General features: G+C 38.6%; 2 protein-coding genes across 3 annotated transcripts in view; one reads left to right on the top strand and one right to left on the bottom strand.

Moving 5' to 3' along the window:
* The window catches only part of fancc (FA complementation group C), a 32,154-nt gene extending 27,444 nt beyond the window's left edge, over positions 1 to 4,710 (top strand). The window contains exons 5-7 of one of the 2 annotated variants that reach the window (XR_007261222.1): positions 2,603 to 2,806; positions 3,946 to 4,064; positions 4,150 to 4,261. Coding sequence is in view for 1 of the 2 variants with exons in the window: in XM_048592280.1 (XP_048448237.1) it covers positions 2,603 to 2,806; positions 4,150 to 4,326 (381 nt within the window). In the remaining variant the exon portion in view is untranslated. Of the gene's footprint in view, positions 1 to 2,602; positions 2,807 to 3,945; positions 4,065 to 4,149 lie in introns of both variants that reach the window. The other variant, XM_048592280.1, reaches the window with a different exon arrangement.
* Positions 4,711 to 11,554: 6,844 nt separating this feature from the next.
* LOC125481131 (aminopeptidase O-like) overlaps positions 11,555 to 14,438 on the bottom strand; it is a 158,642-nt gene continuing 155,758 nt past the window's right edge. Inside the window, exon 7 of the mRNA XM_048592290.1 lies at positions 11,555 to 13,257. The gene's annotated coding sequence lies outside the window, so the exon portion shown is untranslated. The remainder of the gene's footprint in view (positions 13,258 to 14,438) is intronic.

Genomic DNA, 14,438 nt, shown 5'->3' with positions numbered 1-14,438 from the left:
GTTTTGTTTTCTTCTTCACATCTCTTTACCACTTCCCAGGGATGCAACCAATGACAGATTCCTAAATCCTGCATCCAAATCTACTAAAATAATTATCAAGAACAAATTTGTTCATTACCTGAATTCTCCAGTAAGTGAAAGTCAACTGAAGGAAAGATCTTGGTTGACTATCTCCTTGAAAATGATCTCCCAAGTAAAAACCATAAGGATCATCATGTGGTGTACTTAGACTTCCAAATACTTTCTGATCAGTTTTCTTTTAAACAAAAGGACTGTTACTGAGATTAAAAGGAGTAGAGATTCAAGGTAAGGCTTGATGTGCATAAAAAATTTGACTAAGGGAAAGAAACCTGCAGTTCAGTTACTTATTAAGGGAGTGGATTGCAGTTGAGGAAGTTTTGTTCTGACTGTCCCAAATGCTGGAATGTCTCTTGTAATCATGCTTGAGTTCTTGTGATGCAGTACCGCTGAGCTAGAAGGCCCAGCTTCAAGTCCTACTTTCTCCAGAGGTGTTTTAATTTCTCTAAACACATTGATTAAAACATTTACTGTGACTTCAATCAGTGGAAAATTTCTTCCCCTACCCCCAATCCACAATTCCCAATTAATTCAGTTCTGCCAGAGCTTTTCGATGCTTTACTTGGTCAATTGCTGACTTCATGTCAAAGGCAGTCACTCTCCTGTCACCTCTGGAGTTCAGCTCTCTTGTTCATGTGGACCAAGGCTGCAATGAGGTGTGGGGATGCGTGGTTGTGATATAACCTCAACTGAGCAATGATGAGCAGAATATTACTGAATAATTACCACTCAATGACACTGTTAACATGTTGTATCACTTTGATTGAGGAATGATAATTTGCTGGATTAGATTGTCCACAAAAAGCAGGACTATTTTACACGTAATTGGGAGATGCCAGTCTTGTGACCTCACTGGAACAGCTTGGCTAGAGGTGCATTTATCCATTGCAATAGGGTTAGGGTTCAGCGGTTTCTTGATATCAGTGGCATCTTCTGCTATCACTGCCCTTCGAGCTTAAATACTGTTGCAATCCATCTTAACCAGGGGTTTTGGAATTTGATTAACTTAATACTTTCCACTTTTTAAACTGGCTATTTCTGCTCTCGCACCCAACTGATTAATACTGAAAATAATTATTAAATTTTTCTGCCATTTTCCTATTACTACTATGATTTTTTTTTTCCTCATCAGACAAAATAGTCCTCATCCTCTTTACCACGAAATAAATTGAGTATAAGAGGTAACTAATTATTTTAATGAATTGGGTAACTGTAAGGTACTGTAGTGCAAGATGAGTGGGATAGGAATAATAGAAAATTGGTTTCATATTTTTACAAATTCAGAATTTAAGGTATGAGTGAAGGACCGTTGGCAAATTACATTAAATTCTGAAGTTATGGTTGTGTGGATAGAGTTTCAGCAAAGGAGGGATGAAACAAGTACTGTTGCTGAAGGAACTAAATTATCTTGCTGATTTCTAACTTTGTCACCTCCATTAAATTCAGGATCAAATTTTTCACAAACCCTTTTACCCCTCATTGGCTAAATGAGGAGGGCTTGGTATTTTTGCTTACCAGCTGAAGAAAGTGTTGACTCTGCTATGGCTTGATGTTAGGTGGGTCATCCACAGTATGGAAGGGATTGTGAAATTGAGAAGTGGAGATGGCATGTATATTGACCCAAATCCTTTGACCAGAAGATGCCACTGGGAGGGCAGCAATTGGAACAGGGAATATTACTGAAAAGAGCCTGAAATTGATGGGTGGATGGAAAGGGAAGCTCTTGCTGAAGATTTGTTGGTTGCAGTTTGGCTGGGAAGGAATGGAATAATGCAAGCTAAAAGGCTGGTCAGGGGACAGACAGTAGAGAAAAACATTTTAGGGAATACATTTCATCCTAAATCATCCATCAGTATCTCCAATTAGGTGATATTAACAAAACCAGACTTGCCACTTCTTGTTTAATTTATATTTATTCTATTTCAAATGAAATACATTATTCATTGAAATACAAACTGTATAGCACTTATGGAAAGTCAGCATTCTGACAATACTTATTTCTGGAAGGCTGTGGTAACAGAATTAGTACTGATATTTAACATATTCTTTGAGATGAAGGGTTGAGTGTAATCTGACATTTTATCAGCTCAGGTCAAATTGTATTGTGATAGAATTTTATAAATCCTTGACTGTAGTGTCTAAGTGAACTGCTGAAGGAGCTTTCTGCCTTTACAATATAAGTGCTGACCACAACTGCTCAGGGACTGTCTCCATTTCCCTTCCATTATAAAGAATAGACTCTTCCCAGGTTAACTAGAAGAGGGTGGAGCCACAGCAGAATAGTTTGATTTTCCATGCTACCTGTGTTATAGTGTAGCTTTCCCTCCAGGCATTATAAGTTTATGTACATAGGCGTGTCTGTGTATATAAGTTGTAAAAGGTGCTTTAATAAATGAAGACAGCCTATAGTGCAATACTGCAAATCAAGTACTTTTGACTTAGTCACTGTTAGAATGTATATAATATTATATTACCTTTTTCCATTGACTATTAAGTTATCAATTTTCTTAAACACTTCTCACAGGAAAACATGAAATCTGTGTACAATCAAGTAAAGATTCTAATCAACAAGACATCTGTGACTTTTGAGGAAGTGCAGACTGCATTAGTCACTGGGAATCTCTACAAAGAACAAAGTCACTTCAAAGACCTAATCAGTCATCTCTTTCTGAGTTTTTTGTTATTTTCAACTGGTGGCCGCAGAATAGCAAAGGAATCTGTGCAACTTGTAAGTATGTGAAGTTGCTTTGTGTGTTGTTTGTTATGCTAACAGACTAATTATGGATAAATTACTCTTTTCAGTTTACTGGATTTAATTAGTTTTAAAATTTTGATTAAAATTTTGAGTTACAGGGTAGGCCAATATTTATTGTCCATCTCTAGGCACTTAAGAGTCAACCACATAGCTGTAGGTTAGGAGTCACAGGTATACCTCACCAGCTAAGGATGGCAGATTTCCTCTCCTAGGGAAATGAAGAATCACAGATGGGGTTTTTTGACAATTGCTGGTTGATAAATAATCACAGTTAGGATGGCATTTTATTCAAGAGGCATTAGCACTACATCATCATGATCCCTTTTAGTATAGAAGTGTAAACTTCTTTTCATCCTTATTTTCACAAAAGAACTGTTTGTAAAAAGTTCTACATCAGTGCGTAATAATTTATTTTGCAGTTTTGCCAGTCTGTAAGGAAACAGTCTCTAAATGCTCCATATATACCAAATGAGGATTCTGTAACAACCACAAATCAGTGTTTCAAATGAAGCGTGTGCAGAAAACTCCATGCTGCAATGCAGTATGCATTTTATATTATTTTCATTTTGAACTTAATCAGAAAACTGCAAATGAAAGTTTGTGAACTATGTTCTTTCACAGAATGTCATAGATCAGAAATGAATTAACATTGTAATGTACATGCAGCCATGAAAATGTCAAGCATAGTCTGAAATACAAAGTTATTAATAAACTAGCATGCAATTTAATGACCTGATCGCCAATCTGAGTAAAACATTTAATGTTTCAAAGTGCCTTCATTTTTAAATTTGCAGGCTGTTGACTGCTGTTGCTAGTTCCTTAGTGTAACACAAATTTGTTGGAAATGTGAATGTGCTGCAGGATCAAAGAATTTAACCTGCAATAGCTTTAAAAGTTTTTAAAGAAATGATGGCCTGGATTTTCTAAAGGCCAGATAATTATTTCTGAAGCTTAAGAGACTTGTGTATCGGATCCCAGATTCCACTGGGCAATCCTCTGATGCTTGGAAATTTCCAATTAAATTAAGTAAATAGTTAATCAGAAGTCAGACAGTGGAATTAATACTTTAACTCTTCAACTTATCCCATATTTACTTCCTCCCCTTTTCCCAGTTACAGCAACATGGTTGATTCTTAACTGCCTTTTAGAACAGCATAAGCCATTCATGGGCCACTTGGGCAAGTCAACAAATATCTACCTTAGTGAACATTCAAAACAAAATTTCAACAAGGTATAAATATTGTTTTTGATTTTTTCTATTTTAATGAGTTTGTGTATATTCCTCACTATCAACACTCAAATGCTTTGTGTCATAGTTCACATTAGTTGGAACTGCCACTGGTGGAATTTCAGAAATGCTGGCTGCTACTGCACACAGACTAAAGAACAAAGGATGTGGAGCATCAGAAGATGACAAGGTGCACAGCACTATTGAACTCCTGCAACAGCAATTACATGAAACTCAGTCTGAAAATATGCACTACATTTATTGAATTATTGACTGTTTCCAGTTTGATATGTTTATTCAGATTTTTCAACCAACTATATGTATAAATACACAATTTTATTGAATCACTTTGAAAAAAAATTGTTCATAAACATTGTGCTGGTTTTTGTGTAGAGCCAGGGACAGCACATAAACTCTGAAATGTAACAAATAGAAAATTTGGTATCAATGGAAGATTTTATTTCTTGATCAAAGCCCTTTTGTGGTTTTTCATGGAACTGAATGCAAGATATATTAACAGTTTTGTTTTTGTTTTTACCAGTAATGTAAAAGAAAGCTCTTGAAACTCTGCTTCTTTAAAAGGAGACATCTGCTTTCACATTCCTACTGTATGACACAGCCTGACTTGAATAAACTGCAGATATTTTTACTGCCATTTTACGCTGCTTGACATTTACCTTGTAAGCTTAAGGGCAACATGGGCGAAAAGCAATACTCAGTTAAGCATTTATATGCATTTTTAATTAGGTTTTGAATGGATTAGAAATGAGTCTGATTTTCTGAATGGCGTCACTATTGTTATATTTTGTTTATAACTCTAGATTTTAAAGAATACAAGTATACCTCTGTACTGAAAACGGTAATTATCCACGTACATAGTGAGTTACAAACATACTGGATGTTGAGAAAACTGTAAAAAAAAAATGATTCAGCAGTTTCACTTTAGCCCATGTTATTGAAAGGAAAGAACGCTCTTAAGATTTTGGTACAGCTAACTTTAAAAGAGTAAGACAGAAACTGATGCCATTAAACTGTGTAAAACAGAGTTGTGTAAAAAGTAATTTAGCACAATGTAGCCTAAAGGAGGAAGTAGAGCTAATGTCAACAAAAAACAGGGATAGCAAAGGTTCTCAGAAGAGTGTATGGGATACAAAATGAAGCAGAACAAAAACGCATCACTCCCCGATGTGCTCAATGGGTTTTATGTTCAATTCGAGCAGAATGCCAGTGGAATGGTGTCACCCTGCCCCAACAGCCCAGACACACCTGTTTCCTCAGTCACCGCTGCAGATATCAGATCAGCTTCTTGAAGGTGAACCCGAGGAAAATGACTGGCCCAGATGGAGTCCTCGCTATGCACTCAGATCCTGTGTGGATCAGCTACAATCTGAAGTCCCTATCTATTTCAAGAAGACCACCACAATTATGAAATGCTCCAAGAGGTTAGTCATGGCTCACATCATCTCTAGCCACCTAGCCTGCCTTGATGCCTTGCAATTTGCCTGCCGATGCAACAGGTCCACAGCAGATGCCATTTCCTGAGCGGAAAGGCAGCCAACATCATCAAAGACCTCTCCCACCCCAGTTATGTTCTCTTCCATCAGACAGAAGATACAGAGGCTTAAACACATGTTCCAACAAATTCAACAATAACTTCTTCCCTGCTGTTATTAGACTACTGAATGGACCCCTCTAATTTCAAATCTAATGTTGATCTTGCTTTTGTGCACTTCCTGTGTGACCTTGTATGCCTCACTCTATCTAAACACCGTGATCGGTATGTCCTTATTGGCTATGATCTGCCTGTAGTGCATGCGAAACAAAACTTTTCACTGTACTTAGGTACGTGTGACAACAATAAATGATCCAGCGGACTGGAGAAGATACAGAGGACAGCAAAGGAAGAGCAAATGAATGCTGCAAAATGGAATGTAGCTAGAAATGTGCAAGGATATCACAATTAATGTATTTTTTACAAGTATTTATAAGAAAACGGTTAGTCAAGAATACTGCAAACAATAAAAATGAAATTACAAACTTTTTGAATAATAAAGCAGACATTCCAAAAACTAATAAAAATGAAAGAATGACAGATTCGCCAGGACTTGATGGTCTCTTCAGGGTTTTGGGCATCATCAGCTGCTTCATCAAAAATATTCCTTTCAACACAAGGTCAGAAGTGGGGATGATTGCTGATGAATGCATAATATTCAGTACTATTTTTGACTTAGATACTGAAACAGTCCTTGACCGAGTGCAACAAGAGCTGGGCAACATCCAGTCTTGGATTGATAAATAGCAAGCAACATGTGTGCCATACAAGTGCCAGTCAATGACAATCAATACTACCATTGCTGAATTTCCCCACTAACACCATCCTAGGTGTTACTGTGACCAGGACATCAATACCATGGTTACAAGTCTAAGTCAGGCTACAAGTTCAGTGGCAAGTAACTAAGCTCATCACTCTCCAATGCCTGCTCACCTCTACAAGGTCCAAGTCAGCAGTGTGATGCAATGCTTTCCCACTTGGCTGCAGTTCCGGCAACATTAAAGAAGCTTGACACCATCCATGACAAGCAGAGATAGTAGGAACTGCAGATGCTGGAAAATCCGAGACAACAAGGTGTAGAGCTGGATGAACACAGCAGGCCAAGCAGCATCAGAGGAGCAGGAAAGCTGACGTTTCGGGCCTAGACCCTTCTTCAGAAATGGGGGAGGGGAAGGGGGTTCTGAAATAATGTTTCTTACAGCACAGTGTATCTTGGCTCATCACCATCGTCTCGAGGGCAATTAGGGATGTACAATAAATTATGGCCAGTTGGGGATGCCTACATCCCATGAATCAATAATAAAGTTAAGTATTATGCTGCTTTTCTATTCTTCCTGCCTAAATGGAGAAGTTCACATTTTCCTGTGTTACACTTTACAAATTTTTGTTCACTCATTTGTCTATATCCTTTTGTAGTTTCTTTATGTCCTTTTCACGGTTTACTTTCTCAGCATTTTGTGTCAACAGCAAATGGAGCAAAGATTTGTATCTTCATGCATAAATATAAATTGTAAATAGCCGTGGCCTGAGCACTAATCTGAAATCTTGCCATCCCAAAAATGGCCCCCTTCTGTCTATTCTCTGTTTCCTATTGCAAACTAATCCTCTTTTCTCAGTATTATGTTACCCCCTTTTTCATGAGCTCTTATTTTGTGTAGTATCTCTTTATGTGGTACTTTGTCAAATGCCTTCCTGAAAATAAGTTCAGCAAATCCACTTGTTCCCCTTGATCTGTTCAGGATATTGATGTGTATGTAAGACCATAAGACAAAGGAGCAGAAGTTAGGCCATTCGGCCCATTAAGTCTACTCCACCATTCAATCATGGCTGATAAGTTCCTCAACCCCATTCTCCTGCTTTCTCCCTGTAACCCTTGATAATCAACAACCTATCTATCTCCGTCATAAATGTTCTTAACAACCTGGCCTCCACAGCCTTCTGTGGCAGTGAATTCCATAGATTCACCACTCTCTGGCTGAGTAAGTTTCTCCTTATCTCCGTTCTAAAAGGTATCCTATTTACTCTAAGGCTGTGTCCTCGGGTCCTAGACTCTCCTACCAATGGAAGCATCTTCCCAACATCCACTCTGTCCAGGCCATTCAGTGTTCTGAAAGTTTTCAATTAGGTCCCCCCTCATCCTTCTAAACTCCAATGAGTACAGCCCAGAGTCCTCAAACGTTCCTCATAGGTTAAGCTTTCCATTCCTGGGACCATTCTCGTGAACCTCCTCTGAACCCGCTCCAGGGCCAGTACATCCTTCCTTAGATATGGGGCCCAAAACTGCACACAATACTCCAAATGTGGCCTGACCAGAGCCTTATAAAGCCTCAGTAGTACAGCCCTGCTTTTATATTCAAGTCCTCTTAAAATAAATGCCAACATTGCATTTGCCTTCCTGACTACTGACTCCACCTGCAAGTTTACCTTTAGAGAATCCTGGACTAGAACTCCCAAGTCTCTTTGCATTTCAGACTTCTGAATTTTCTCCCCATTTAGAAAATAGTCCTTGCTTTTATTCTTCTTACCAAAGTGCATGACCTCACACTTTCCCACGTTATACTCCATCTGCCACTTCTTTGCCCAGTCTCCTAAACTGTCCAAATCCTTCTGCAGCCTCCCTACCTCCGCAATACCACCTGTCCCTCCACCTATCTTTGTATCATCTGCAAACTTAGCCAGAATGCCCACAGTTCCTTCATCTTGATCATTAACGTATAAGGTGAAAAGTTGTGGTCCCAACACTGACCCTTGCGAAACACCACTTGTCACCAGCTACCATCCTGAGAAAGACCCTTTTATCCCCACTCTCTGCTTTCTGCCAGACAGCCAATCTTCTATCCATGCTAGCACCTTGCCTCTAACACCATGGGCCCTTATCTTACTCAGCAGCCTCCTGTGTGGCACCTTATCAAAGGCTTTCTTGAAGTCCAGATAGTTAACATCCATTAGCTCATTACTTCCTCAAAGACTTCTCGCAGATTTGTCAGGCATGACCTCCCCTTGATGAAACCATGCTGACTTTGCCCTATTTTACTATACATTTCCAAATATTCAGAAATCTCATCCTTCACAATGGACTCCAAAATCTTACCCACAACTGAGGTTAGGCTAATTGGCCTGTAATTTTCCATCTTTTGCCTTACTCCCTTTTTAAACAGGGGTGTCACATTAGCAATTTTCCAGTCCTCTGGGACCCTCCCTGATTCTAGCGATTCCTGAAAGATCACTACTAACACTTCCACTATCTCTTCAGCTATCTTCTTTAGAACTCTGAGGTGTAGTCCATCTGGTCCAGGTGTTTTGTCCACCTTCAGGCCAATCAGTTTTACTAGCACCTTTTCCTTGATGATGGCCACCATACTCAGCTCTGCCCCCTGACCCTCTTGAATTTTTGGGATATTTGTCATGGGATGTACTCCAGTATACCTTTGAGTTTCTCCATTACTTTTTCCCTGGAAATTAGACTTCTCAGTAGCTGTATGTAGCTAAATACAATAACAAAGGTGACCGGAGCTTCACCTTTTTGCTCATTAGCACCACAGGGAAGGCCATTACTAGGGTCATGCTTAAAAGACTCCATTTGTTTGCACATTGAGCACAAGTGGAAGCACAGGGTGGTTTCTATGTCAGATGATCCAGTGAATACAACATCCTCTATACATGTGCTACAGGAGAAGCAAACAGGCTATATCTGTGTTTTACTCTCATGAAGGCATTCAACACCATTCGCAGGACAAGGCTTTACAGCATCATGGGGAAAATTGGCTGTTTCCACTCCCCCAACCACCAAAATTCCTTAGTCTCACAACATAGTCTCATAGTTGCATAACATCATCCACTGCACTCACACTTTCATGACTCCACGTCAATAGTTTGAGTGAAAAGTGGAGTAAAGCAGCAGTGACCCGGCCCCTACTTTGGGATCGCTTTCTCCATGTTTCTGATCTTTCCCTTTCCTTGAAGTAGTCCACGTTTATACTCGGTCTCATGGTAAACTTGACAATATATCATAATTTGTTAAAAAAAAAACTCCTTTAAGTTGATGAGGCTGTGCTAGTCACCCACATGGAAACTCGGCTACAAAAATTCAAACTGTTTCTCCCATATCAGTAACTTGATAACAAGCATCCAGAAAACCATTGTCATGGGACAAGTTGTTGTCTCCCTCCACAGATCATACTAAACACTTCACTGGAAGTTGTTAGCAAATTCTGCTAATAGCACAGTGTCATACAACTTGAGGGAGAACGTGATGCATGCATAGAGAAGGCAGCTATCACCTCCGGCTAATTTATGAAATGTGTCTGGAATAATGTCGAGCTTAGGACCAAGAATATTGTGCAGCCTATTTACTGAGCATCTTGCTGCATGCCTATGGAAGACAGACCGCTTACAGCTATCAAGAAAAAGAGCTCAACAATTTCTATCTTCATTGTCCATGGTGCATTATGAACATATATTGGCAGTCAACATCACAAATTCAAGACTCCCCTGAGAGAGACAGAGTGCTCATGTTTGTTAGCACTCCATAGTCTAATGTGGCTTTGTTGCTTTGGGGATGCCCACAAGATGGAAAATGCCCAGGGTAGCTCCACAAATATTTACTACAATAATGGTAGAGCTCAATATGAGAATGTGAAAGACAAAATTAAGCCATTTGCAAATATTTCAGTCAGAAATACCATGTGGATCTTGGTCTCCTAAGCTGATCACCTTCTTAGAAACCAGCCTTTATCCAATTTTGCTGATTCTTCCAGCTACCATGTTTTACAATGTCAGTGAGCATGGCTTTCCAACTATCATAGTCCTTGATAAAAGCAAAGATGATGTTGGCTTCTGAGTATGAGGCCTGTTCTTCTTAAACGATTCATATATTTTCTCCTTTGCACAGAGGTTATTATGACAATTAATAATAATTTTCATGGTCATCACTACTGAAACTAGTTTATAGTCTAGATTATAAAATTGAATTTAAATTCCAGCTGGTATGGTGGGGTTTGAATTAACGTCCCCAGCATGTTAGTCTGGACTTCTGGATTGCCAACCCCATGACATTATCATCATGCCATCACTTTTTTTTTATTGAAACATAAGGTTCTGAGAATAAGGCCTAAAAAAGTCTGAAAATGCTTTAAGACAAAGAATCATCTAATTGTGGCACTTTGTATGATATAGAATGAAACACAGATTTTAGTCAACTCCACATGATTGGAATTATTAGACTTCAAATTGATAGAAACATTAGTTTTGTCTTTGTTTACCTTCCATTTCATCAATACATTTGTAAAAAGTCAATAGTGCCTTTAGCATTTTAGCATTCAACACTAATGCCTGTATTACAGAATCAAGTTAGTACAAACAGAACATGACCTTGCTGGATTACGTATAATCGAAGGGAAACAAAGGACTATGGAAAATATTTTGTGAAGCACTCCCAACCTGATCCTGACTTAACCCACACCACCTCTTAAAGACAATTAAATGATGGGCAACAAAGACTGGCTTTGCCAGCAATACCCACATCACACAGGCAAGCATCTTCTCAATCCATTCTAAAGCATATGGACTCCACATGCCAACAAAAACAAAATAGTAATAAAGTAGCACAGTAAACTGTTAAAGATCACATATTATGAACTGACAGACAAATATTTGTAAAAACAACACTTATGATTGGGCTGAAACCTACAGATAATTACAATCTCTCCATAATCTCTGACAATAGAAAATGCAGGGAGGACTCTCACTACATACTGTAATCAGCTCCTTTCACCCTACACATTCACTCATGCGCTCCCATCAGCATTCAGCCCCCATTCAATAACAGCCTCACTCCCATTCCCTGATGAACTCCCACGTTCATTTACTCATGATGTCCTTCCACCCCACTCGCCCTTCCTACTGTTCTTTCCCCACAACTTGATCTCTTCATCTTTCCAGGATATGGGAGAGTTGCTGTGGAAATAAACAGCTGTCAGAATCCAAACCTTAGACTCCACTCCTCCCAAATCCTTTCCCATTTTCCCAAGTTCTGAACAAAGGTCAGTAGACTCAAATGTTAACTTTGTTTCCTCTCCAAAGATGCTGTCAAACATGCTGCGTTTCTCCAGACATTTCTATTGTTTGTTTGTTCCAGATCTGCAGCATCCATAGTTCTTTGTTTTAGTTTACTTTTCCCATCTTCCCCTGGCCCCAGTCTCAGTACCCCATCTTTTCTGGTCCCGCTCCAATCCTACTCCAGCAGGATTCCAGGATTCTGACCCAGCAGCTTCTGTAACAAATCAGAAGATCATAAAAAACAGGAACAGGAGTAGGCCATTCAGCGCCGTGAGTCTACTCTGCCATTCAGTAGAATCATTGCCGATCTGACATTCCTCATGTCCACTTTCCTGCCTTTTCCCCGTAACCCTAAATTCCTCTACTGATTAAGAATCTGACTATCTTAGTCTTACATATATACAAGGATTCTGCCTGCACAGCTCTCTGTAGACTCAAGGTAACAGAATTGAGATAGAATACACAGCTGCAGTTGTTTACGCATGAGACACAGATAAGAACACATCACATTACATTTAATTAGTGAATCTCTCAAATTATTTAATCAATCTGTACAGATAATTTTGTTGGAACTGATATTACGACAATTCATAAAAATCAATATTCTTTTCTATTTCCTACAATGAAGTTAATAGGGAATTTAAAAGCTCTTTAAGTGATAGGCAAGTATGCAATTAATTGGCAGTTAACATGATGCTACTGGCAAATGCTTGGGAAGGAATGTGCTTGAATACAGTGTGTATACTTTGAAATTGCTGACGCAAATTGCTGACATAAAATGCTGTACCAAAGATCCAATCAGAGTTGGATAACTCAGCTCTGCTGACCAATAGTATACAAGGGGGCATGTGCACTTTGAACTTGAGTTGTATAAAATAAGTGACTTAGAAACTTTTTTGTTATGAAGATTTGAAGGTGTAACTGATGTGTATGTCACAATAAAGGCTGCCTGAACCTACCACCGGATTCAGACTCTCATGGAAAACTACCAGATTCAACAGGGACCAAAATTGCTCTCAACATTCCAGATGTGGTCTCACCAGCACTGTTTACAGTTGCAGTAAAACTTCTCTACTTATACTCCAATCCACTTGAAATAAGGGCCAACATTTCATTAGTCTTACTGACTATTTGCTGCACCTGTGTGCTAGATTTCTGTGTTTCATAATCATGCAGTAAACCTGCAGCTTCTCCTCCCGTTCACATAACATTCAGACTTAGAATTATATTGTCATACTTCATTTTCGAGTCAAAATCCCAGAACTCCCTTCTTAGTAGAAGGAAAAAAAAATCTGTAGTGACTCACATCCTGACTCCCCCAAGTCTTTCCACCTTCTACAACCAATAAGTCAGGTTTGTGATGGAATGGTCTCCACTTGCCTGTACGAGTGCAATTTAACAGCATTCAAGAAACATGACACCATCAAGGACAAAGCAGCCCATTTGATCAGCACTCAGTCACAACCTTAAACATTCATTCATTCTTCCACCAATGCACAGTACCTGAATCATGAATTATCTACAGAGATCACTCCAGTAATTCGTTAATTCTTCTTCAACATCTCCTCAAACTGCAACCTCTAACACCTAAAAAGACAAGGACAGCACTGGCTCAGGAAAACCATCACCTGCAAGATCCCCTCCAAGTCAAACACTGTCCTGACTTGTATCACCAGCCCTTCAATGTTTCTGGATTAAAATACTAGAATTCCCCACTCACGTAAGCTGAACTGCAGGGGTTCAAGGCACTTATCGTCATCATCATCCTCAAATCAAAAGTATTATGGATGACCAATAAATACTGGTGTTGTCAGTGACACTCACATTTTATTAATAAATTTTTAAAAATATACTTTTGGTGTGAACTTCTGTCAATCAATCCAAACAAGTATACATTGCTAGTATACTGATTAATTGGCTAAAATATAACCAGCTCTTGCCCAACAAATACATTTGGAATAGAAAAATCATTTGAACTCAAGAAATCTATTTCTTTCTTTGTATAGCACTTCAGTGAGTGTCCACTTTCATTTAGCATTTTGTTCAGATCCACAGGCTGCAATTATAATCTGAGAAGGGTAGTTCACTCAAGGCAATTTTTCAGGAAATTAACTTTGGGGTAATAATTCAAAAGTCAGTGAAGTTCCATGATTAGCATCAGGTGACCGATGTAAAATGGCATCTGGAAATAGAATTTGAAGGTCCATTTTCATTGTTAAATTCAGTATATTTATCCTTGCATTCTGACCTGCTGTTGGAAAATGCAGTTTCCAAACAAGATTGTTATTATAAGGTTCTACACTTTCAGATATACACAGTAGTTAAGACTGTTGCTACAAATAAAGATCATAAATTATTTTGATTCAGGATCTACTCTCAACTGATGCAGCTTGATTTCTATAGTCTCTTTATTACACATTAGTATATAAATGATGTAATAATGTGTCATTTGAGTATTTTAGCTGTAGCATAATCCCTTCATTTTTCTATTATTCAACTAGTCCCTAGTACCCGGTGTTAGTTCCCAGCTGTGACATTCTATCCTCTTTATTGCAACAAAAAAGCACTGATTAAAAACAATCAACTAAAGATCTTTTATTGTTGAAAATTTGTCTTTTGTTTCCCTGCCTACTCAGAAACTAATTGTTCATTTCAAATTGCAAGTTTAACAGAGAAAAATTAACACTATTTTATTGACTAAACAATGAATAAAGTTAAGTATATGAGAAGTATATATATTCAGGTCGTTGTGCTTTCCACTAGTAGGA

This window comes from Rhincodon typus, chromosome 3 (assembly GCF_021869965.1).
Source record: "Rhincodon typus isolate 14 chromosome 3, sRhiTyp1.1, whole genome shotgun sequence".
Lineage (NCBI taxonomy): Eukaryota > Metazoa > Chordata > Chondrichthyes > Orectolobiformes > Rhincodontidae > Rhincodon > Rhincodon typus.
The sequence above is the reverse complement of the archived record's forward strand: the minus strand, read 5'-3'. Positions and strand labels throughout refer to the sequence as shown.